Raw genomic sequence first — 27053 nt, forward strand, 5'->3', positions numbered from 1 at the left:
GTAGGTGAATGAATATTACCCATTTAATAATTCAGATTTTAAAATTTGAGCTATTAGATGTGGCATCTTCATTTTACAGTTTTTTTAATAATGGAAAAACATGAGAACTTCTTTGAATAATGAATGTTGCTAGTGTCCTGAAAGATGGATATATATAGTCTTTTATGCAGCATTTTAGGAGCTGCTTATCTAATAATTAAATTTGGAATTGACAATGTATAATAATGTGGTATCAAAGGATTAGTGACTTATAGACTTAAATATTTTGATAAAATTAATTTGCTTGGTAAGGTTTATATTTGCATATTTTCCAGAAATATTGCTCTGGCCAAGTTGGTAGCACTAGATAGGGTATTTCTGAAAACCCATTTTATAATATTTTACATATGTTATTGGGAAAATTGATTAAAATTAATAAGGAAAAAGCCTGCTTGTAGCTCATACCATAAATAAATCTTACATTATATAAAAAGCTCAATATTAAGAAATAATAAAGACTGTTAAAAGAAAAGAAGAAATATAGATAAGCATTTGACTGTTCTTCTGTTAAGAAAGAACCTAATGTGCACAGAAGAAATCTCAAAAGAAAGATTGACAAAGAAATATAAAACTTCTGCAAAACAAAAATGTTCATAAAATTAAGAAGTTAGGAGTAAATTGGGGATGTTGCAAATAACATGACAACAAAATTTCAATTCCTTATAAAATAAGGAGGTCTTATTAATCAGTAAGAAAAACAAAGTAATCCAAACAAATCAGAATGATCACTGAAACTGAATAAGTTGAAGACATCAAATAAATGCTTCACGGCATTACAATTAGGAAAATATAATAAATCTCACTAACATCCTGTGAATAAAAATTGTTAGGCAATATTCCAAAAATTAACCAAACAAAAACCAACACCACAACAACAAAATCCAAACCCACAATACTGTGATGACCCAAGAATTCAAGAATTGAGCATACATAAATCTCTGTTATAGTGACTTTGATAAATGACTTAAATTTTCATGTACAAATAAGATCATTACATTGAACACTATTTCCTAAGTAGTCATCCTTATTATTGAAAATTAAAATATAGCAAAAATACTATTTGGAACCACTTTTGCAAGAGTAGATTTGATGTAGAAGAAGAATTAAGTTTGGGAAATCAGTAAATGTTCAGTTTTAGTCCTGGCTTTGTAATTTCTTAGCTATGTATGTGATTTTTACTCATTTTGCTCTTTGTGTCTACATTTGTAAAATGGCAATAATAATAATACTTTTTACTTCCCAGAATCTGTATAAAGATTTTACAAGCTAAAAGAATAAAACTTTTGAATTGCTACTTTAATGTTGTATTACAGTGATGGTGTAAATGTAAACTCCGTGAATTACTATAGGAAGCTAGAAAGGAACTAATAAACTATTAAACTAAAAATGTTTATATATTACTCCACTTAGGAAAAAAGTTAAAACCCTGAAAAATCTATAATTGAGGAAGCTGGACACCAAGTTTGTCTTGTTTCCGATGTTTCTAAAATACAAACATTTCTCTGCCCCATAGTCAATTCTTTTAATTAAGAGTCAAAGAGATTGATAGTCAAATATATGACTAGAGGGGTAGCTAAAGAAATACTGATAAAACCTGTGTTCTATTGGTTCAGAATAAAAGTTTTCTCCTTTCTGACAAAAATTGAATGAAATGACTTCCTTTAGGTCAGAAAAATATTGCGGGGGGAGTGGAATTTCATTTTTTTTTCAAACACTCTGTGAGTACCGTGTTCCAAATATCATGCTCTGTGAGATTCAGTGGTCAATACACCAAAGGCCCTCCTGTCTGCCTGTTTCAGTTTAGTGACTGGCACAGGTAAATTATCCAGCAACTAAGATTCAGGGCATAGTGTTATGAACACAAGAGGGTGCTTCAACAAATGTGGAGTCAGAAGGGGATGGAGATGGGAGTAAGGAATGACAGGGCAGTCTTCCAGGAAAAAGTGAGAAGATAAGCTGGAACCTGAAGGAGAAAAATGGCTAAACACATGAAGAGATGAAAGTAGAATATTCCATGTAGAAGAAAAATGTTAAATGCCTGGGAGAAAATAAGGACAGTGTATTCCAGGAACCAAAAGTTGTTTGATCTGATTGGATGATGCAATGCAACAAGATTAGGAAGTAAGGTCAGAGAGAGAAGTAGGGGCCAATAATGAATGACCTACTCAGCCATATTAAGAAATTTGGATTTTATCTGTAGGACAATGAGATTAACCAGAGGATACTATACTCATATTTGCAATGTATTGAAAACAATTCTGATTGCTGTGTGGTACATGAGTGACAATGAGCTTGAGGAGAAGGCTAGTGGCAAAGAAACTAGTGGTAATGCTCTTGCCAAAATTTAAGAAAAAATGTTGATGACTGGAAAAGGATAGTGGAAATACGGACTGAGAGCAATGAATAAATCTGAAGATTCATTAGTCACAGAACTTGGGGATCCATTTTATATGGCACAGTAAAGGACAGAGAACTTCCAAGGGAGATAAGCCTTTTTTTTTCTTTTTTTACCTTGGGCAACTCTTTGCCTGATGACAACATTTAATGAGATAGTATACATGAGATGACAAGTGTTCTTAGTGAAGAAGGATGATGAATATGTTGACTCTTGGGTATCTGTGAAACATTTGGTGGAGATGTAGAATAGTTAAATAGAAAACTAGGTATATAGGTCATGAGAAAAATTGGATGCAAATACTGATTTAAGAGTTGTCAATAACATAGCTTATGCTTCTAACACTAGAGAGCAAATGAGAACAATCACAGTGAATGACATGAAGAAAGTAGACGGTAATCAAACTCCCAGGGATACAGATATTTAAAGAACAGGATGAGATAAGCCCAAGAGTTAAACTGGGAAAGCTGGTCAGAGGGCTAAATGGAAAAGCAGTTGAGTTTAATGACTTAGAGACTAAGAAAGGAAAAGAATGGAAGAAAGGTTATAGCCAACAAAGCCATATATTTCAGAGAAAAATAGGATAATAACAAATATTGATCATTGGACATAGAAAGCATGATTCAAACAAATTTGTGAGCTTTCTGAGAGCAGTTCTCTGGAAGTTAATGAAGTAATCCAGATTGCACTAAAGGCTGAAGTGTGAATGGGAGATGAGACCTGGTATAGAACAATTCCTTCAAGAAATTTGAAAGAAAGTTGTAAGTTAGTAGAAGGGCAACATGGAATTTCTGGAGAGACTTTTTCTATAGCAAAAGAACTATATTATTTATAAGTATTTATGGGAAGAACCTTGTACAAAGTACAATAAAGTATGAAGATAAATAATGGAGTGAAACCTGTTGCTAGTGTGACAGAGGAAGATGTGATACAATGTCAACATGATTAGATTCCTAACTATTCATCAAAAAACACTTTTTGTTATCTTTCAGTATCTGAGAGCCTCGGCTGGGGTATAATGTCTTTAATTAGAAGAAACAATATTGTTTTGTGACCAAAACATAGGTTGCAGTCGGTTATTATAAAATCTATCTATTCCCAATAGATTAAAAGATTTTATCTAGTAGTAGATTTCATCACTACTTATTTATGTACCATTGAGCAAGTGACTCCCTTTTCATGCCATGTAAAATCAAAGTCCTTAGGACGTCCAGCCAAGATGGAGGCATAGGTAGATATGCTTCACTTCCTTGCGCAACCACAAGAAGGACAACACCAATTTAAAAACAAAAAACAACAAGAACTGCCAGAAAATCCAACTGTCTGGAAGTCTGACAACCAAGGAGTTAAAGAAGAAACATTCATCCAGACTGGTAGGAGGGACAGAGATGGGAAACTGGGGTGGAAAGGACATGTGGCAAGGTAGCAGCTGATGGATGGCACAGTCCCGCATTTGCGTGCAGATAAACTGGAAGGAACAACTAGAGAGTGTACCACACCATGGAACCCAGGGTTCCAGCACAGGGAAATAAAGCCTCAAAACCTCTGGTTATAAAAATCTGTGGCAGTTGTGGCAGCAAGAGAAACTCCCAGTTTCACCGGAAGGTCCATTACAGGGACCCACGGAGCCCTAGAATGTACACAAACCCACCCACCCAGAAATCAGCACCAGAAAGGCACAATTCACCTGTGGGTAGTTGGGGAAGTGACTGAAAAAACAGGGTGAGACCCGAGCAAGCGCCATTGTTTCCTCTCTGACCCCTCCCACACATACAGCACCAAAAAGGAGGAAAGTGGGTTGCTCCACCCTAAGGCACCATCCCTTACAATATAACAAGTATGCCAAAACAAAGAAATATGACCGAAATGAAAGAACAGATCAAAACTCCAGAAAAGGAACTAAGCGACAAGGAGATACCCAACCTAAGAAATGCAGAGTTCAAAACACTGATAATCAGGATGCTCAAAGAATTGATTGAGTATGGCTGCAAAATAAAGGAAGAAGTAAAGGGTATACAAAGTGAAATAAAGCAAAATATATAGGGAACCAACAGTGAAGGGAAGGAAACAGGCACTCAAATCAATGATCTGGAACTTCTAGAAGGAAGAAATAAACTTTCAACTGGAACAAAATGGAGAAACAAGAACTCAATTTATTTATTTATTTTTAAAAAAATTTTCAAATATATTTGTTTCCATTTACCCACCACCACTTTCCCCTGCCCCACCTACCTCCCCTTTTCCCCTCAATCCTTCCCCAGCTTGGCTTCATCCATGTGTCCTTCATACCTGTTCCTTGATCTGACCCTTTCCCTTTCCCTCCCTGCTACCTCCTCCATCCCTCCCTCCCTACCTCCCTCCCATCCCTGTGGGTTTCATCTTTCTTTCAATGTTGCTGGTCTTATATTCCTTGCCTGCTTACTTTGCTGATTAGGTTCTACTTATAGGTCAGATCATATAGTGTTTGTCTTTCACCCCCTGGCTCATTTCACTCAGCCTAATGCTCTTCAGTTTCATACATGCTGACGTGAAGGCTAGTAGCTCTTTCTTTTTTTCTGCTGTGTGGTATTCCATTGTGTACATGTACCATAGTTTTTTGATCCACTCATTTACTAATGGGCACTTAGATTCCTTCCAGCATTTGGCTATTGTAAACTGTGCTTCTTGAACATTAGGGTGCATAGGTTCTTTTGAATTGGTGTTTTGGGATTCTTGGGGTATAGTCCCAGCAGTAAAATGGCTGGGTCAAAAAGCAGTTCCATTTTTAGCTTTTTGAGGAAATTCCAAAGTGTTTTCCACAGTGGCTGCACCAGTCTACATTCCCACCAACAGTGTACTAGGGTTCCCTTTTCTCCACAGCCTCATCAGCACCTGTTGTTTGTTTATCTCTTTATGATTGCCTTTCTGACCAGTGTGAAGTGGTATCTCATTGTGGTTTTAATTTGCATCTCTCTGATGGCTAGTTATGATGAGCAACTCTTTCATATGTCTCTGAGCCCTGTGCATGTCCTCTTCGGAGAAGTGTCTGCTCAGGTCATTTGCCCACTCTTTAATTGGATTGTTTGTCTTCCTGGAGTGGAGTCATGTGAGTTCCTTATATATTTTGGAGATCAAACCCCTGTCTGAGGTATCGTTGGCAAATATATTTTCCCACACAGTTGGTTCTCTTAATTTTGCTGATGCTTTCTTTAGCCATGCAGACACTCTTACTTTGACAAAGTCCCATTTGTTTATTCTTTCCTTTATGTCACTTGCTCTAGAGGACATATCAGTGGGATATCTGAGAGTTTCCTGCCTATATTCTCTTCTAGGACTTTTATGGTGTCATTACTTATATTTAAGTCTTTTATCCATCTTGAGTTTCTTTTTGTGTATGGTGTAAGTTGGTGGTCAAATTTCAATTTTTTGCATCTAGCTGTCCAGCTCTCCTAACACCATTTGTTGAAGAGTCTATTTTTACTCCAATTTAAGCTTCTGCCCCCTTTGTCAAATATTAATTGACCATAGAGACATGGGTTTATTACTGGGCTCTCTTTCCTGTTCCATTGATCTATATGTCTATTCTTATGCCAGTATGGGAGTGTTTTGATTACAGCGGCCTTGTAATATAGTTTGATGTCCGGTATTGTGATCCCTCCTACTTTGTTTTTCTTTCTCAAAATTGCTGTGGCTATTCGGGGTCATTTATGGTGCCATATACATTTTTTAAATGTTTGTTCTATGTCTGTGAAATACATCATTGGTGTTTTAATAGGGATTGCACTGAATCTATAAATTGTTTTGGGTAGAATGGACATTTTGATGATATTAATTCTTCCATTCCATGAACACAGTATAGGCTTCCATTTATTTGTGTCCTCCTTAATTTCTTTCTTCAATGTTGTACAGTTTTCTGCGTACAGGTCTTTTCCCTCCATAGTTAAATTTATTCCTAGGTACTTTATTTTTCTTATTGCTATAGCAAAGCAGACTTTTTTCCTGATTTCTGATTCTGATATTTTATTTTTGGTGTACAATTATGCCTTCGATTTCTGAACATTGACTTTGTATCCTGCTGTTTTGCCAAATTCACTTATTAGGTCAAGTGGTTTTTTGGTGGAGTCTATGGGGTTTTCTATATACACTATCATGTCATCTGCAAACATTGATAGTTTTACTTCCTCCTTTCCAGTTTGGATGCCTTTTATTTCTTTTTGTCTGATCACTGTGGCTAGGCCTTCTAATACTATGTTGAATAGAAGTGGTGAAAGTGGACATCCTTGTCTTCTTTGCGATCTTAGTGGGAAAGCTTTTAGTTTTTCACGATTGAGTATGAGATTGGTTGTAGGTTTTTCATATATGGCCTTTATTATCTAGAGGTATGCCCCCTTTATTCCTACTTTGCTGAGTGTTTTTATCATAAATGGGCGCTGTACCTTATCAAATACTTTTTCTGCATCTATTGATATGATCATGTGGTTTTTGTCTTTACTTTTGTTTATGTGATGTCTTATGTTTATTGATTTGCAAATATTGAACCATCTTTGCATTCCTGGGATGAATCCTACTTGATCACGGTGGATGATCTTTTTAATGTATTCTCCTAACCCTCCAGCTTCAAGAACTGGAGAAACAACAACAAACAAAGCCCAGAGTGAGTAGAAGAAAAGAAGCAATCAAGATCAGAGCAGAGTTGAATGACATAGAGACTAAAAGAACAATTCAAAGGATCAGCCAACCCAGGAGCTGATTCTTTGAAAGATAACAAAGTTGACAAGCTTTTAAGCAGATTCATCAAGAAAAAAAAAGGAGAGGTCCCAAATAAATAATATCAAAAAAGAAAGAGGAAAAATAACAACTGAAGAAACAAGAATTCAAAAAAATGAGGAGAAGCTTAGGAACCTCTGGGGCAAATTTAAACATTACAACATCTGAATCATAGGGGTGCCAGAAGGAGCAGAGGAAGACCAAGAAGTTGAAAACTTATTTGAAGAAAATAATGAAGGAAAACTTGTCCAATCTAGTGAAGGAAATAGACATGCAAGTCCAGGAAACCAGAGAATACCAAAGATGATGGACCCAAGAAAGAATACACTAAGACACATAATAATTAAATTACCCAAGATTAAAGATAAGGAGAGACTCTTAAAAGCAGCAAGAAAAAAGGAGACAGTTACTGAAAAAGGAGTTCCCATAAGACTTTCAGCTGATTTCTCAAAAGAAAGCTTGCAGGCAAGAAGGGCCTGGCAAGAAGTATTCAAAGTCATGAAAGGCAAGGACCTACATCTACGATTACACTGTCCAGCAAAACTATCATTTAGAATGGAAGGGCAGATAAAGTGCTTCCCAGATAAGGTCAAGTTAAAGGAGTTCATCATCACCAAGCCCTTATTATATGAAATGTTAAAGGGACTTATCTAAGAAAAAGAAGATCAAAACTATGAACAGTAAAATGATCAAAAACTCACAACTGTCAACAGCTGAACCTGAAAAACAAAAACAAACCTAGTAAACAACTAGAACAGGAATAAAATCACAGAAATGGAGATCACATGGAAGGTTATCTGCAAGGGGGAAGGGGGAGAGGGGTGGAAAAGGTACAGGGAATAAGAAGCATATTTGGTAGGTACGAAATAGACAGAAGGAGGTTAAGAATAGGATAGGAAATGGAGAAGCTGAAGAACTTATATGTATGACCCATGGACATGTTCAAAGCAGGGGATGCTAGAGGGAGGGGAGGTGAAGGGTAGAAGGGGAAAAAAGGGAGAAAAAAGTGGGACAACTGTAATAGCATAATCAATTAAACATACATAAAAATTATCATAAAAAAGTTGAAGTTTTGTGAATGAGTAACTCTATGACTATTAAATGTCTTTTTAACCTAAAAAATTAAAGTCTTTAGTATATATTTCTCTCATAAAAGAGGGATTATATGAGTAAATTGTATCATAATAACTCTGTACCAGCTCAACCATTGGAGATTTTTCTGTTTTGTAAATTTGAATATTTTTATATTAGGGATATAGAGTCTTCCCCCCAACCAACTCCACTTCAAAAAAAATCAAAACATATTTTTATTTCCTCTGTGCTAGGTCCCTTTCAATTCAAAATTAAGTACAATTTGAGTAATGTGAGCTCTTATGATTACGATATAGATTCCTGTTATAGGTTTTAGATTGTTAAGGAATGCACCTAGGATGACTAAATCTTATTTCATCATAGATTTATATTTTATTGTAATATTTTAGAGATGTACAGGAACTTGGCTTACTCAGTTGGGAATTATAAACTGCAAATATTAAACAGAACTGTTGGAAATTCAGGGGCTCTCAATTGTAAGCCCATCTATAATTCTTGATGGGATCACCCTTGACAAACTATTATTCCTCTCTGTGTCTCCCATTTTTTTCTCTAAAATGGGTATCACTTTTCAGATCCTCATTGTAAAAGTCTGGAAGAATATATTGCAAATCAGTGTATGAATATAAGGGAAAAAAACCCTTAACCCCAATAGATAAGAGGGGAAATAGAAAATCTATAAATAGAAATTACATAATGGCAATCAACTGCATTCTATTTCTGTCATTGGGTTTGATCTGGAACCACTGGTTTACACCCGAAGCCATATAAGATGTCATTTTGAGAGGAGCCTTAAGATAATGGAAGTTCTCTTCCCACTTCCTCCTTGAGACACTCTGATCTGGTCAGTTGCCCAAGTACCATCAATGTCTCCTAACAGGGATCTGTGGGGATTATATACTTGTGTTAGGCAGCTGTCTCTACTAGCAGAAAATGTTCCTGTTTTATTTATCACCATACAGAGCTCCTAATGGGCAGGAAGAGTGAGAAAAAGTAAGATTCTTCAACACCTTCTCATGTTCTCTTATCCTCTCCCTCTCCTCAACACATACCTTCTCAGGGACAGCATAAGTAACTAAGAATATAAAAAGGAAAATCACAGTGAAATCATAAACTCTACTATTGGTAATCAGTGCATAACCTGTGTGATGAAATTTGTGAGTAATCTACTTTCTACTTGAGCCTACCAATGGGAGATCTAATGTGGCCGCCCTGAACACTAATGAAGCAAGTCAGGCCGGCAGGCAGTACCGCTAGCCCTATGGGGACTCATTTCTCACATCACCAAAAAGTAATTTTCATCATTTTCAGCCATCTGGTAGCCTGGATTGTAAAGATGAAGTTTCATTTAAGTAGCACTTAAGAGCATGGACCCTGGAGTCTGCCCAGAGTCAAATCAATTTTCTGCTTCTCACCTAGCCTCCTCTATACCTCAGTTTCCCACCTATAAATAAAATCCTTGTAAGATGTTATTTACTTATTATAATGAGTTCCTTAGATTTTTTGCAAAGCACTATATATAGGGTCTTATGATAGTAAATAATTAAAATTAGCTATTATTAAATTGTTCGTTGTAGTGGTGATGATAGTTACTAGGAATAATGGTACTTTTTTGTAATGTCTATCTGTGACATAGCTCCTATTCATTCAATTTTTAAGCTCTAAGGTACATTATCCAACCTGGAACATACCAGAATTACATTTAGAGACTTTCTATTTCAGTGATTAACTGATAGTTTCCTCATGTGGCTAGATTATAAGTAACCAGATTTTACTACATCTTAATAACACAACTATGCAATCTTATGCTAAATAATACTTTTTTACTGACATATGAAGGAGAGATTGGATTATTTTAATATATATGAAAATAAATGTACGTAACAGTAATAAGAAAAAATATATTCTTATGTGTGCAAGTGTCCATGATCTCTAATATCCAAAAAAGATCATTCTAATCAGAAAAGAGCTTACATATTTTCATTATACTACTCTGTGTACCTCCTATATATAGCACTAGTCCATAGTGGGAAGAATCTCACCTTATAGTAAGACTCATGCTTTTTATCTGCTCACTAAGTCTCTAAGGAAAGCCTATAGCACCCTGGCTTCTTAATCCCAAAATTCAGAGGTTTTAAGTTACAAGAGCACTTAGCTCAAATTTGCCACTTCCAGGTGCATGGACCAGTGCTGCAAGCCTGTTTTCACTGACACAGTTACACATTCAATTTGCTTTCTTCTTTACAGTGCCACCAAAGATCTCCAACATTTCCTCGGATGTCACTGTGAATGAGGGCAGCAACGTGACCCTGGTCTGCATGGCCAATGGCCGTCCTGAACCTGTTATCACTTGGAGACACCTTACACCAACTGGTAAGCAACCCTCCAGTCTTCAAAATGCCACTTACTATTTAAGATCTGAAAGGAAAGCATGTATCTTGTTATTAAAACATGAATAGAATTGTGACACAGAAGTTATTTAGGGTCCTCCCTGATCTTCTCTACAAAGTCTACAACCTCGGGGGGCGGGGTGTGTGTGTGTGTGTGTGTGTGTAATTTAATTTCCAAAACAACACTTTCCCAAGGCAACAAGTATAGAAGTATTAAATGCCTTAAATGACTTTATATTATGTCTAGCCAGTTTGGCACTTGAGTCTCTCGGGGCAATGTTTTGTATGGATTAAATTTACGTACTTTGTGTGTTTTTTTATTTGGCTTTTCTTTGAGCTATAGTTTCCTAATATGCAGCACTTTGTGAAAGAAATTTTTCACGAACAATACAAAGTTGTGACTTATAGTATCCTGTCCTTGGTATCTGGTTCAGTGGAGGGGCATCAGGCATGGACTAAACTGCATGAGGTCATTATGGATCCCCACCTATTGATGCTAATTCAGTAGAAGTCAGAAAATCTTTTCCCAAGAATGTCTTCTGCATTCTCCCCTTCTCTTTCCTGCCACCATCACCATAACTTCTGAGGCCCTGATGCTTTTTGAACTTCATTTAAATATTGTACCAAATTATTAAGGATTAACTGTATCCCTCTACTCTACAAATTATATTTTCTTACACGCAAAGCCCTGCCTTTGCAAATGACACAGTCTGTAGAATGAAGCCTGCTGTTAAATTTTTGTAGAAAAAGGAGGTATGATCAATTAGTCTTATAAATTGTCATTTCTTTTAGTAGATAGCCCCCAGCTTTTAACTGATTTGTATCTGCTCTTCTCTTAAAGTTTCTTTATATAAGTATCTAGAGATATAATTTATAATTTTCATTTTGAAATGAACACCGTGAAATTTGTTGTGCAAAGCTAGACATAAAATAGAATCTATCCTGAGATATTTCTAAAAGGCCAGGGTAGTACTTGGTTACAGTGTTTTTAAAAAAAATCTGTATTTTATGGTGTGAGAATATTGGCCTCCATTTTGTTAGCTATCAAATTAACTTATCAAGTGAAGTTTTGACCAATCTATGGAACTGTCTTTTATTTAAGCAGCTATTCTTATTAGAATCTTCTATTTTCTTGAGAAAATGTTACTCAATACCTATCCTTGTTATTAATGCATGCAACTTGTCATTTATTTATAATATATAAAAACAATAAATGAGGCACTTATTTGAGAGATCAAGCTCATTTCCTCTCAGACCCATTTTATACTTTACATGAGAAAAAATGCACATGGAAAATAACCTGAAATGTGAACCTCTGGGTATCATATATCTCATACGCCTTTTCCCTGGATTAAATTAAACCACCAAAACACATTCTACTTGGATGGAATTATATTATCCCCAATATCATACCTCCTACCCCCGTCCCACTAAGAGTTGCTTTTACTGAATGCCAATTTGGTATAAAAGCGATTGGCCTGCATTTAAAGATGTTGTAAAACACCTCCTCTAAAATCATTGCATTTATTATAATGTTTTTGAGAGACTGTTAATTTTATTGCATAGTTTCCTTTTCAAGAACCCTTTGAGAAAATTCATCTTTCTTTTCATTATTCCTACTGTCTTTTCCCTAAGCAATGGTTTGTTTATCTTGTAAATGAACCCAGTGAATTTTTATAAACAATCATGACTTCTTCATTGTTTTGAATGTTACCAAATGTAAAGCCAAATTTGTGGCTCATCTCTAAAGGAGTATAGGAAATCATATATAAATTACATGCTAACAACATGGATTTTAAGCAAAACTTAGAGATTTTATGATATCAAATCTTTGCATTCTTCTTGTTTTCTTACAATTATTTTTATATTGTCTCACCTTCTATAATTCATTTAAATGTGCATACTAATTATGCTATTTATAATCTCTTACTTTTTGTAAAAAAAAAAAAAACTTGTAAGGAAGAGAAGGGAGATAGATTGTACCCAATTTATAATCAAGGAATGAACTGCATTAATAAAAGTATTTTATTTCTTTTGTTGCGTTATTGCTTAGTAAATGTTTTTTTCTCAGGCAAAAATGCTATTGGCAACCTGAACTTAAAAATATTTCTTTTTTACTCCTTGAATTCAGAAAAATAACTACATCCAGAGTATCAAGGCCTTCTCAGTCTTGGTCTACGAGTTGAAATCTTTATGGCTAACTCTAGTAAACTTGTTAATGGTAATGAACATGTGATTTGAACCCTGAATAATCTGGTTATCCATGATGTTTCAAGTCCACAAAGGCCAATGGTCAGGCCAGATCTTCCATAGTAAAGGAAGCATTTACATACATTCAAAGAAGGCTCAAAATCAACTAGAAAAATAGGTATCCTTGCAGATTTTCCCAATAAGCAGGCCAGGGGTCAGCAAACTACAGTCCCTGGACTAGAGTCAGCCTGCTCCACTTTTCGACAGCCTGGAAGCTAAGAATGGTTTTTAAATGGTTGGAAAAAATCAAAAGAAGAGTTCTATTTTTGTCATGCAACAAATATATGACATCCAAATATCAGTGCCCATAAATAAAGTTTTATTGAAACACAGCCAAGCTCATTCATTTATATATTGCCTATGACTATTTTTGCTCTAAAACCACAGAGCTGAATAGTTGCAACAAAGATGGCTTAACCCCCCAAGCCTAAAATGTTTTTTATCTGGCTTTTCACAGTGTAGTTTACAGACTGCTGTTCAAGACTATGGCCTGGAGCGGAGGACAAGGATTTTCTGCACTCATCTTTGACCCAATAGGGCTTTGGAGATCATCCATTAAGTTCCTAAGAACATCTCAAGGGAAAGAATTTTATTCTTCTATAATCCTCTATCTAGTCCCTCTCTGTGGGTCAAATTCTATTCTGGCACATGCAAAAACTAGTTCCCTGGTGCAGTCACAGACTGAAGGACAAACTCCAATGGACTATTAATTTTCAAACCCACTCTTTCATCTCTTTCACATCTGACCTAAATAACCATCTATCTGATCATAATCATATTCCTGGTGACAGAAGAGAGAATTTGCCTTTACTGTCCTATAAAGGAAACTAGGATTTTTTTTTTATTGTCACTTTTGGTTTTTGTGGGTTTCTTCTTTTTTTTCAAAATTCAGAAATAGGATGATCCTCCTTAGCCTACAATACAAAAGCCTTTCTTGGAGACATCCAAAGAATAGGCTGCGTTCCCTGTGTGGCAGCAAAGCTACCTGCAATCCATGGCCATCTGAGCAAGAAAAAAAAAAATCCAGGTAGCTTTGTTCAATTATTAATTGTGCCTTCAACAGTATAGAGTGTAACTGCCTTGCAGAGGAAATGCACCTGTAATTAGCTGAAACCCACAGGTACATCAAGCCCTTAACGGGCAGAAGCATCCATGCAGGGTTCAGAAGTATCTGATAACCTGTCATATGATGACATGGGGAAAGAAAGGGAAGATAGTGCAAGCTTTATTTTTATGAGATAAATATGTATTACCCCTCCATTTATTTATTTTTTTAATTTTAGGTTGGGTCATTTTGTTTTTCTTTGGACACCTCAAATTTCTTTTCAAGTATACTGCAAAATGTTGTTTAAAAGGGAAATTAGAAGAATGGTAAATCTTTCATATATATATAAAATCAAATCATATGCCTAATTTAGATGGAAGAGAAGAGGTTGATGCATTCTGTGGCTCTTTCTTGTATTTCTGATTTTTTAATTTTTCTCTCCTCTTCAGGTATTCTGTACAGTCAAAATGATGTGTCACACATATAGTTGTTGAATGTGACCTATTTTCTCCATTAATTAAGTTAGACTTTCATAATCCTGTAACTCCCAGAGGGCAATTTCACCGTAACATGTATTTTCTATGGAGTGTTTGATCTCCCTTCTGTGAGCCATAGTACTCCCATCTTCATTTCACTTTGTTTCTAAACCTTTCTTCTCACAATCCAGAGGAAGTCCCTTTCTCAAGTGTGCCTCATGTGGTGTTAAGACTACTCAGGATTACAGAAATTTTTTATGCATTTCATTTCTATACAGGTTTTTACAACCTCAATCGCCATCCGTATCTGGGGGTGGGGGTGGGGGTGAAACACATTGATGATTTTAGCCAGTTAGGCTGAAAACAGCTTAATCAGTGCTATACAATTCTCTTGTCCAAGCCAGAAGCCAGATTTGACATTAACACAATGTATAGAAATCTCAATAAGTATTTTGTATTTTGATGGGGTAGATGGGAAAACATTGTGCAAGGAGGAGCCAAGAAGACTGTGGAGAGTCTGAAATCCCATATCTCATTGGATGTTGGGCTTTAGTCACTTAATCAGACATTTCCTTTTAATTCATTTCCAAGTTTGAATCCTTGCCTGCTGGTACTCTTAAACTCCATTAATGCTATAACCTCATCTGTCTTCTAATTTTATAACTCACACAGTTATTATTATTTCCAGCCTAGACTCTGCTCTCATCAGCTTAGGAGAAATATGTAATGTTAAACTAATTTATTTAAGTTGAATTCCAGAAGTACATGTTATAGATAACTATCATCTACTCTGTTTAGTTAGCATTATAGAATTTGTATGACTTCACACTTCACACAGAAAATATATGATGTACAGCTTAAGTTTCAGGAAATTCTTTCTCTGAGATTTTCCCTGTATAGACCTTCCAGAAGGTTCTCTGAGTCAATCTTGGTAGTATAAGGATAAGGAGGAATCAAACCTGAGCACTTTTCAAATAAAGTCTCTTGTCTATATGGTGACAATTGAAATGAGAATAATGGTTCAACCTGTTTTATTCATTGCTTTCATTTATTTCTTGCATTTTTATTTTTAATACTCCATTTCCCTTTACAATCAGCAGGAAAAAAAAACTTGCTTGTTTTTATTATCTTAGTTGTATGTTGTTTTAAAATATGTCATCTACCAATGTAGAATTATATTCAGATTAATCTTGATCTCCATTTTATAATTTGTCCTTTGGGCAAGAAGTATTCATAGAATGCTCACTCTGTAAAAGGACAAAATGAAGAACAAGACAGACATGGTCCCTGCACAAATGAAGCTTATAGTTCAACAAGAAAGCAGAGCATTAAACTAATAATTGCATGAATAACCACTTAATTGGATTTATGTAGTATAAAGGAAAATTACAGCATTCAATAAAGCCATAAAACAGGACCAGATAGTAAAATCTGCAAGACCAGCAAAGCTCCCTGAGGGGAACTTATGCTGACAACTCAGGGATGAGCAAACCTCCCTGGTCAAGAAAACAGGGGATGGAAGAGTATCCTAGACATATATAATAATGCATTTAGAATCTAGGGAGCATCTTTATGTGAAACCATGATGTTAGTGGTTAGTTATGCTACCTTTCTTAATGTCTGAAACATTTTTAGCACACATTTTTTTTTTACTTTTTAATATTCCTGTTTTTTCTTCTCAAAGAGCAGAAAAATAGATAAAAAACCTTGCTATATATTTTTTCAGTGCCTTTACTTGTATACTGGTTTTAAATATACAATGCTGTATATATTAGTATATATATACTTTTTCAGTATAGCAGGCATATAGACAGCTACTTATGTGTGACTTATTAAATTTAGGTCAGAAACATATTCTTTTCTCACACAGATGATTTCAAAATAGCCTAATCAAGTCAACACAAATCCTTTTCCAGAAACCTTATTGTTAAAACAAATGGGTAACTTAGAAAATGAAGACTACAAAATTTAACCACATGATTACTGGCATCCAAACCTTAAGACTCCTGGACAAGACTCATAATAACTAGCACTGTCAACCTCTAAGCCATGGAAGGATCTCCATAACCAGATGCACTGGCCATTCTGAAAAAGTGTTGGCCCTCACTCTTACCCTAACCGCATCTCTCATGAAACACCCAGAATACTCATTCTGAAGAGAAATGAATCGCCCTAGACATGACCTTGAATGAGTGGCTTGGACTTAAGTGCTCTAGGACATTTTGGAAGCTTGGGGGGGGGGGGGAGGTGAAAGAGCTTAATCACAAACTTTGTACATTTTCTAATATAACATAAGAATCCACATGTCTCAACATAACCACTTCAAATATTTTTGTCTTATTCCAAATAGTATGCATTTTCTCATATTTAAAAATAGGTTTAGACCTATTTTTATTAAGTGGTTATTAAGTGGTTTAAAAATAGGTCTAAACCTATTTTTATCAAAGATTATCATGAGAATTAAAAGAGAATATGTAAGCAAAGTCCTCAGTATAGTATTAGATATTATTGATATTCTTATTTTATTATTTATTTTAATTATACTTATCCATACATCAGATTCCTTTAATGATAATTTGGAGGAATACCAGTAATTTGATTGAAAACTACCTCAATGCCATCTTTATCCATGTCTATCTTCCATTTGAGCACAAAAACCAGGGAGATTTTTATAATGTTCTTATCAAGATAAATTTTACTATTTTATGTACTATATTGTATCACATCTCTACATACCCATTTGAGGTGTTCCTTTTTCAAAGGGTCATGACAACAGTGTCTCATTAGGAAAAGATTTTCTATTATAGCTCATTCATGTGTCCATGCTTCTCCTAGGGGACAGTTTGTACCAAGTCTGGCTATGTACTAGCAAGTACTTATTAGCTGTAGGTATGTAGAATCTATAGGTTGTAAATTACAACACATTATTACTATTATTATTTTTTGCAAAAATGGAGTTTTGAGGCAAAGATTGTACTATGACACCAAAAAATGCCCTGCAATATTCATGATTGAGCCATTGAAGAGCAACAGTAGGGCTACAGAATAAAAACAAAATGAAATAAAGCAATAAATATAGTTCTTTGGAAAAGCATATTAAAAAGGTTAAAGTGATTGTGAAATCTGAAATGGGCAGATGTTAACAATGCAATTCATTAAGGTAAGTGCAAGTTAATTTACTTGGGAGCCAAACAAATCACTGTAGAAGAGGAGACATGGAACTCACAGCATATTTATATGGCTCATGTATGAAAAAAAAAGTCAGGATAGGTTTTCTAATTATGGAACATCTACAGTTAACTTTGGGATCTTAACTGTGGATGTCAGTTTGGTCTATTCTAGGATCCATCATGAGATATCAGACTAAATCTCACTTAGTTTCTTGGTAAGAAGGGCACTCCTAGCTCCCATGAATCAGGGTATTAATTGAGGGTAGTTGGAGCAAAGGAACCAGAGGTTAAGTTCCAAGAGATGCTAAGAGAAGAAGATAAAAATTATCTAAGTTAGAAAATTGAGAGTGAGACTGGACTCTTTTCTCCAGGAGTGATTCATTTGGCACATTGTCTTGATTCTACCTCTTTAGTAGCTACCAATTCATTCTTCTTTCCCAACATCGTCATTGTCACAATGTAGATAAACCAACATTTTCTCTCACCTGAATCTCACAGTTATTCAATTGGACACTTTGCTGCTAGATATTTTCCCCTACTATAAAAATACTATTTCTAAATATCAAAATAGTCACATTGATTTCTCTGTTTAATTTCCCAACTCCTCAATCAATGCCTTTGGGGTAAAGTTCTAACTACTGAGCATTAAAGCCCTTCATTCAACTTATTTTCCTATTCATAAGCCCCTAACCAGTCAACTTTATGTGGTGGATAGAGTACAGTAATTACATTTCAAAAATATGCTTTGTCCATTTGTTTTTGAGTCTTTATACATCCTGGTTTTCTTTTTGATATATGATTTCTTATCCCTTCTGTGTTATCATTTTGCCAGTATAATTTTCTTTTGGTAGACCTTTAAGTTGACACTTCCTTCAGGAAGCTATATCATAGAACTAATAAAATTTTATTTTAATGATGTGCAATCTATAGATTGTAAGCTCTATAAAAATGCAGAAACTATACCCTAATTATATGTATAATAATATGTTTAATTGTCCAATCAATCGAGTTGTTCAGTTCAAGGCTTTATTAAAAATAATATTGTTGGGAAATAACATAAGCAAGTATGAAGTAAATACATATTGATAAGTAATTAAAGCTTGAATGGAGAGAAAACTGCAAATGGTACAATAGAATTATAGAAGTAAGGCTATTCAACAAACAGTTTAATCAAATTCTTTCTGAGAAGGTTTTGGACATTTCAATTCAGTTCTCTATCTAGGTCCTGTTCCGATCCTTTTCTCCTTGTGTTGTACTGACATGCTAATTCACTTCTACCTGACTCACATTATTCACCAGGCTACAGAGAATGTTCTGAAATCTTCACATTCTTGTCTCAGATCCTCTGGTATTCTCTTTAACATTCATTTATTATCAGCAACTGTTCTCCTTCTCCACAGTTACCACACTCAGTAATTGTCTTAAATGTTTGTTTACTTCTTTACTATTTGTCTCATGAAAGCAGGCACCTCCACATCCTTAGTTCCATTATAATGCCTAGCAAAGAGTCAAGACTCAATAAATATCTATTGAATGAATAAATGTATTGTATATTCTAAAGAAATGGCAGACTCTGTTAGAACCTGCCTACAGTTTATACTTTAAGAACAGAATCATCATAAACTATAGTTTTCCTTTATTAAATAATACACATCTCAAATATATAGGATATTTTCTTTCACTAAGACACTATAAAATGTTTTCTTCAAATCTCTTTATCAGGGATTTTTTTTTTGTTCATGTATAGCAACAAAGCTTTCAGCACTATTACTCCAATGAACTAATATAGTGGGGATGGGGCAGGGGCGGTTGGGTGCCAGAAGTTCAGGCCCACCCTGGCTTTGGTAGTAGAGAATGGTTCACAGGTTGAGTCAAGAAACCTCCTTTGCAAAAAAGAAACCTCCATTACAGAGCCATAAGTTTTATAATACCTCCTGTGATTCACTATAAACCATTTCACCTGGTTGTAGCCACCTATGGCATAATTGTCTTCTCCACAATTTGATAATCAAATCTGGCCAATCATCAGCATTACCTAGAGGTAAAAGTTTTTTTTTTAAATACAGATTTCCTGGCTCACCCCACATTTAAATCATCCCTTTTGATGAGTTCTAGGATTCTGTAAGAGTCAAGCTGCACATTGAGTCAGACAACCAGCTAGCTGAGCAGAATGGTTACTGTGTAAGCACAGAAGGTGCCAAAGTTTTAAAGGAGTGATTTCAAATTTATTGCACTGGAAAGTAATTTGGAGAATCTTGCTAAAGCACAAATTTTGATTCACTAGGTCTAGGGTGGATCCTGAAATTCTGCCTTTCTAATAAACAACAAGGCAATATTGGTCCTATGAGTCCACGGACCACATTTTAAGCTTCATTCTATATTTTAACATTAAAGTAGGTTGGAAGATACTGGGATATATAAATCATCTTACCACAGAGAGCATATAGGTGAATCCTACAATGTACACAGTGTTCACCAAATCTTGTTATAGTTCTTGTTTTATATTTTAATTTCTCTGTTCCACTGTAGAGATTCAGAGATGGTTCAGAGAATAACGCAAATTATTACACTTTTAAGAAGTAAGATTGACCCTTGCCTACCATGGTTGGACCATGATCAACAGACCTGGCATCACTTTGGAACTTTATAGAAATGCAGAATATTAAGCTTACTCTAGAACCACTAAATCAGAATCTGCATTTTTATCAAGATCCCCAGGATTATTTGTATGCAACTTAAAATTTTTAAAAGCCCTGGACTAGAGGTAAAGAGACTTTTCATGCAGATAAAGCTGTTTTTCTAATTATTTGAAGTATAAAAACTTTCCCCACTTTTTTACCAACTAATAATCCTAAATGTCATCCCCTCCTCTCTTCCTTCCAAATGCATTCCTACCAAGAAAATAGAAAAAAAAATGTGGTGGCATTGGGTTAAAATACTGTGCCATTGAATATTTATTGCTTGAAAAAGAGAACATCTAATACTTTATCTACTACATCAGATGCTGCTACTAAATATTTCAGGAAAATTTAGACTAGTATGTGAAGAAAACTGTCTGAATGACAGTAGCCATTTTTTCCATCATCTTTTATAACGGCTTTATCTGCAAAAATGTAGAACATAGCATGTACCCTTCCTGTCTCACAATACTGCTCTGAGGGATCAAATAAGATAATGAATATGAAAGTAGTTTGAAAACCATGAAGCTCTCTATAAATATAAGAGATTAACAGGAGGAGTGACTTGGTACAAAGAATACAAAATTTAGAGTCAGAGAGCCCAAGTTCCAGTCTGTTCTCCACCAGTACTTTCTTTGGGGTTTCAGGTAAGTCATTTAGGCTCTCAACTTTCTATATGTAAAATATGATGATAATACTTGCTTACCTACCAGGATTCTTGTGTTAAGTGAGATAATGTGTATAAAAATGATTTATTAATTATAAGGCATTATTCAGGTGCTATTTGTCATTACTATTGTTTTAGATTCTGCAATGCAAAATATGGACTTAAATTACAATAGTCTTTTGGCTTTATAGTAGAAAGTACTGACTACAAGACTATAAAACACTCCATTTGACCAAAATAAGTAACAAAGCAATGGCTTTCAGATTGTGGTCCTCAAACCAGCAATCACTTATGAACTTGTTAGAAATGCAAGCTATTGGACCCCATGTCAGACTTACATGAATCATAAACTCTAGGCTGACTGATTTGTACTTTAATAAGCCCTTAAGATAATTCTGATGCCCATTAAACTTAAATAATCCCTGCAGTAAAGAAAACACATCATTTTGAGAGAGAATTGTGCACTATTTTTACCAAGCATGAGTATAGGAACACTTGAAAATCTTCCTGTGTAATAATAAATCAATAGGGAATTTTTTGACGGCCTGGAGTGTGTGTGTGTGTGTGTGTGTGTGTGGTGTGTTTAAAACCATTTGATATATACATGTGCTATCACATTTCTATGGTTAGACTTTCTTTCACTTTAGATGAAGAGGTTTAAAAATAACAACTTCACAGAAATTTCCACTTTGTCTTTTTCTATCTACAATCTAATAATATTTGAGGCTAACATATTACTTATAATGTGCAAACATTTCTGAAATCTTTATCCTTCTCTAGGCATATTCATTTTCAAGTCTCCCAGTAGACCAAGGCCACAATTAATTCTTATAAAACAGAGAAGCCTAATAGGTAACTCAAATTGGGTCACATTGCCCACAAAAGACATGCCAATTAAATTTCCCCATGTCGCTTAAACATTTGTGAGAAGCATACTCCTTCACAAAAACTGCCTTGCTGTTTCTTTTATGTGTCATCACCTACCTTCATTTTATGAATTAAATCAGGTATTTTTCTCAAGTTGGTCAACAATTCAAAAGCCCAGAAGGCTCTGTAAAATCATGTGATTGTTAAATTTGTCCGTTGACTAAAGTGTTAAAATCTGATGAAGCAAAAAAGAAAAGAAAATCTTCAATAATAATTCAGTTTGCAAATATCAATGCAAAACAGATCTAATTCTTCAAGGTATTCTAGTAATAAAAAACTGAAATGTCAGTCTCTACATGACATCAGTCTTTATTTATTTATTTATTTATTTATTTGGTAATTTCTTTTCTTGGCCTGGTTGCTGAGGCTTTATGCTATTCTGGCTGTAGAAAGACAAATCCAGCTCGGGGAATGAGGGATTTGAAAGGCAGACAGGAATATGGTTACTGAAAGTTAGTCTTCATAAGGCAATCTAGGAGACATTTTGCATTTTGAAAAATTCCTACACCCCTCCCCCAGATAAATAAAACCATGGCAAAATTGCTTCAAATTGCAACAAAATATAAATTCCAGAATTTTACTTTAAAACAAAACTCATTCCAAACATAATACATGATATTAAGGACTTGGCTGCCCATAGGTTATGGTCACTTGCTGTGGACACCAAAGTGACGAATTCTTTGGATAACTCTGAAATTCAGACAGCTTAGTTTAGGAGCAATCTTGTAAAAGACAAGTGGATTCCCCTTGTTCCTTGAAGAAAGAAGAGGTGGACATCTTTTGCATTTTAGCAAAGCAATTAGTTATGATAACTCTGCTGGCTACACCTGTAATGACTTCTACAAGCCCACATATTTAATAATAGTTAAATTAGCCAACTATTCTTTAAAAACTGTTACTATAATATATTAATCAGCTTGGGCTGTCATATCAAAACACTTTAGACTGGGGGCTTAAACTGAAGACATTTATTTTCTCACAATTCTGGAGGCTAGAAGTCCATTGTAAGGGTATAGCATGGTCAGGTTCTGGTAAGAGCTTTCTTCATGGCTTGTAGATGGCCAGCATCTCACTGTGTATTCACCAGACCTCTTTTTTGTGCACACAGAGAGGGAGAGCAAGCAAACTCTCTGGGGTTTCTTCTTATTAAGCACTAACCGTACCATGAGAGACGCAACCTCATGACCTCATCTAAACCTAATTGCCTCCCAAAGGCCTTTCTCCAGATACCAACAACTCATTGGGAGTCAAGGCTTGAACATAGGAATTTGGAAGGGAGAAGGGCAGAACACAGTCCATAGCATAGCATATAGTATCTGCTCTCACAGTTCTGGCCACCTGGACCCCCAGCTCATCTGTCTTCTTCTGAGTTCCCCAGTCACAGACTTGCCATGGCTCTGTTCTCACATTTCTTTATGATCCGGTATATCCCGTAGTTAAATCCTCTATGCAGCCACAGTCCTGTTATGCAACCAGAGTCCTGACACCAAATGGGAAGAGCAACCGCTCCCCTCCAAAATCCTGAATGTCCTGTCAACAGAGAAAGCCCCAGGTGTCTTCTCCAGTAGGAGACCCAAAACTTGTCCCATTCTTTTATTCTGTTATTCCTATAACATACGCAGGCCAGGCTGAAAGAATAATTTATTTTATATATGTGTGGGCAGCTATAACTTTCTACCCTTGAAATTTCTGTTGCTGATTGTTGCTCCAGGAGATAATTCCCCAGGGACACTTAAGGACTCTACGGTCTCCAAAGCAGGCTGACTCAGCTTTGGTGTCAGAGTGCATCAGAGCCTCTGCTGAGGCTGGTATGCAATGTTGCTAAGCCTTTAAGAATGTAAAGGTCTTTTTCTTGTGGTTCTGCCAAGGAAGTGTCTGGCAGCAGCAGCAGTAACCCATAACCTTATTCTATCATGCTGTGTAAGCGTGGGTGATTGGTGACACAGAGGTATAAAGGGCCGCTACCACAGCCAGCCTGTAAGCACCGCATCTTGCTTCATACTAAATAGAGGCTTCTTATGGAGATAGGCTAAGGGTTTTAGCAGATCCAGAACATTCATTTTGGATCTCAGTTGCTTAAGATGGTATTTTCCTGGGTTCAAATAGATTCTTAGTACCCACTGAAATAACAAGAAACTGGTTTACTGCCCTGGCTGGTGTGGCTCAGTGGATTGAGTGCCAGCCTACAAACCAAAGAGTCACTTGTCAATTTCCAGTCTGGGCACATGCCTGGGTTGCAGGCCAGGTCCCCAGTAGGGGGCACGCCAGAGGCAACCACACTTTGATGTTTCTTTCCCTCTGGTTCTCCCTCCCTTCCCCTCTTTCTAAAAATAAATAAATAAGAAAGAAAAGAAAAGAAGCTGGTTTCCTTTCTTTGGGGTTTCTATCTTATATGAGAGAGTTCCATGTGATTTGGACAGCAAAAATTATTCTTCGGGTCTTTATTCACCACATATATCATTGCTATTACTATTATTGCTACTACATATACCATTACTATTACTATTATTGCTACTACTACCATCACTAGTAACAACCTCACTAATATCAGCTACTGTTGTTAATGACAGAGGACCTGCTCCATGCCAGTCATGGTATTTAGCATTTGTAATTGCCAATTTTTATAAGAGCTAGAGCCAATCATCCATGAATGATTCCATGAATTTTCAAAATGCATTCCCAACTCAAGCCCAGAGTTCTAGAAGCAATGACTTGTGAATTAAGAACTGGGCCTGAGATCATTGCCCAGGGGCATCCCTGGCTTTAATCAGGGACAGCAAATCTATCAGACATTAATAGGGTTTCTGTATGAATTTGTCTCCTTATTGGCCTTTCATAAGAAACCAATCAAACATACAAGTAATATAAAGATTATATGGAGATATATATATGTAAATGTATATATCTATATATACATTTGCTTATATATAATATATACACTTATATATACACTTGTTTGTATTCTTTGTATGAATTTGATATTATTGGACCTTTTAGGTTTTTAAAAATAAATATTTCTATAGCTTGTGATTTCTGAGTTTGTAATAGTAAGAACCTAAGGCACAAGGCTGCATTTCTGAGACCCAGTTATAGTCATTAATCACAGTTTCTTTAAATAATGTTTGTCAAACTTTCTTGATATCTGTGCCATCAAAATACATGTATGTATTGCATTAGTTTTCTAGGGCTGCCCTAGAAAATTATCACAAGCATGTGGCTTAAGACAATAGAAGTTTATTTGCTCGTTGTTCTGGAGTCCGGAAGTCCAAAATCAAGGTCTCAGCAAGGCTCTACCCCCTCCACAGGCTCTAAGGTAGGGTCTTTCCTCATGTCTTCCAGCTCCTGGTGGCTCCAGGTGTTTCTTGGCTTGTAGTTGTGTAACTCCAATCTCTGCCTGGGTCCTCACATGGTCTTTTCTTCTGTTTCTCTATCTGAATGTCTCACATCTCTCTTTTCTTTGTCTTATAAGGGCTCCAGTCATTGGATTTAGGTTCCACCCTAAATCCAGAATGGTCTCCTCTTGAGGTCCTTAAATTAAATACCCCTGCAAAGATCCTTTTCCAAATAAGGTTGCATTTACTGCTTCTGGGGGCTTAGGACTTGGACATACCTTTTTTGGGAGGTCACTATTCAACACACTACAATCTACTTTGCAGAGAAAAAAAATAGAGAGTAATGAAATTTAAGTGGAACAAACCCAACTGTCTTTTGAAAGGCAGACTTGGGAAGCCCCAAGTATTGCCATATTCAAATAAAATGTAATTAGACCTTGCCTGTTTTATCTATTAAGTAATCTGAGAAGAAATTTTATAGACTTCACAATTCTCTGAGTTTAGCTATAGAGACCAATATCTTTACAGGAAAAAAGAAAAGCAAATAAGCATTGTTGCTGAGAGGATAAAATTAGGAAGTAGGCTAACTTGGGTTTGAGTTTTAGATATGATTTGCTAACTATGACTATGGCAAAATGACTTTCTTGAGCTATATAATGACCTAAAAATGGGGGGATGATATGACTTTCTCATTATTGTTGTGGGAATTAAAGAGATAATGTTCATGAGGCTCTTCCCACAGTACTTGACCTGTTAAGCTCTTAGTGAAGACAGCTGCTATTATTGTTGTTCTATTAACATTTCTAATGAAAAAAAGGTGGTGTCTATGTGTAAAGCACCAATCCACATACACATACAGAAAGAAGAAAGAAAAAACAAAATAAATAACAGCTAACAATGATACATTTTTATCTTTTCTTTACCCCAATGCTTTGCTGTAAGGGAGTTCTGTGTCTTTGCTGAGCTTGAACACTGTGAAATAATGGATCTTTTTGCTTCAAATGTTGCTTATAATAAATTGTTCAGGTGTCCTATTTAAAACCTAATGGTTTTGCAACTGACAAGGCTTATGAAACACTCAAATTTGAGATAAAAAAGAAATATCCAATTAATTCAGAGGCAAGCAACCAACGTGAGTTTAGGGCAAAAGGTTAGTGGAAAGGACATTTGTCCATAATGGAAAAACAGAAGGCAAGTCTGGCTCAACTGTGTGGACTTTCTTCCTGTCTGAACATTTTGTCCACACAGCTATAACCTCCACTGCCTCTTGGATAGTGTCTCCCGTATCCTTATTCTTTGGGTGTACTGAGATGTTTTTTCTCTAACGGCTTCTTTCCTGTTCCTCTTTCAAAGCACAGGAGGATATAGGGTACAGGGTGCTACTGGGCAGGCAGCCAAACCTGCACATTCAAAAGGCCTGTCAGGTGGCATCCGAAGTTTCTTTCAGCCTGGCTTTCTGCCTCCTCATTTCTCCTTCCTAATCTCTTGTGCTCTCCACTGTCTGGCATGAGGAAAATACTCTCCATCATTTTCTTCCTTCCTTTTAAGCTCCAAATCCATCACATCAAAGTTTGAAGAAACAGAAGTCTAGGCAACACTCACCTTTGGGGTATAAGTGCCAGTGGGTCACACATTGTGCAGTGGACAATTGCCAGCTTTGCCCCTTTGTTGCTGAATTTGATCCCATGGTCAAATGTTAGTAGAGGTTCTATATGAACTTGCTTCCTTGAATAGTGTGAACTTCAGTAGTTTTCATTTCAGGAGCACCCTACCTATCATATATCAAAAGGGGTTATTGCTTCCAAAAATTTTAAGCCAAAGAAAAAAGACAGAGAAGATTGTGATA

At 35.8% G+C, this 27053-nt stretch overlaps 1 protein-coding gene across 3 annotated transcripts in view; it reads left to right on the forward strand.

Moving 5' to 3' along the window:
* The window catches only part of LSAMP (limbic system associated membrane protein), a 627279-nt gene that overhangs the window by 390282 nt on the left and 209944 nt on the right, over positions 1 to 27053 (forward strand). For all 3 annotated transcript variants that reach the window (XM_054572327.1, XM_054572328.1, XM_054572329.1), the window contains exon 3: positions 10520 to 10645. In XM_054572327.1, coding sequence (XP_054428302.1) covers positions 10520 to 10645 — 126 coding nt within the window. The remainder of the gene's footprint in view (positions 1 to 10519; positions 10646 to 27053) is intronic.

The sequence above is a fragment of the Pteronotus mesoamericanus genome, unplaced genomic scaffold (genome assembly GCF_021234165.1).
Source record: "Pteronotus mesoamericanus isolate MK-2021 breed Mesoamerican mustached bat unplaced genomic scaffold, CSHL_Meso_final contig_228, whole genome shotgun sequence".
NCBI classification, from domain to species: domain Eukaryota; kingdom Metazoa; phylum Chordata; class Mammalia; order Chiroptera; family Mormoopidae; genus Pteronotus; species Pteronotus mesoamericanus.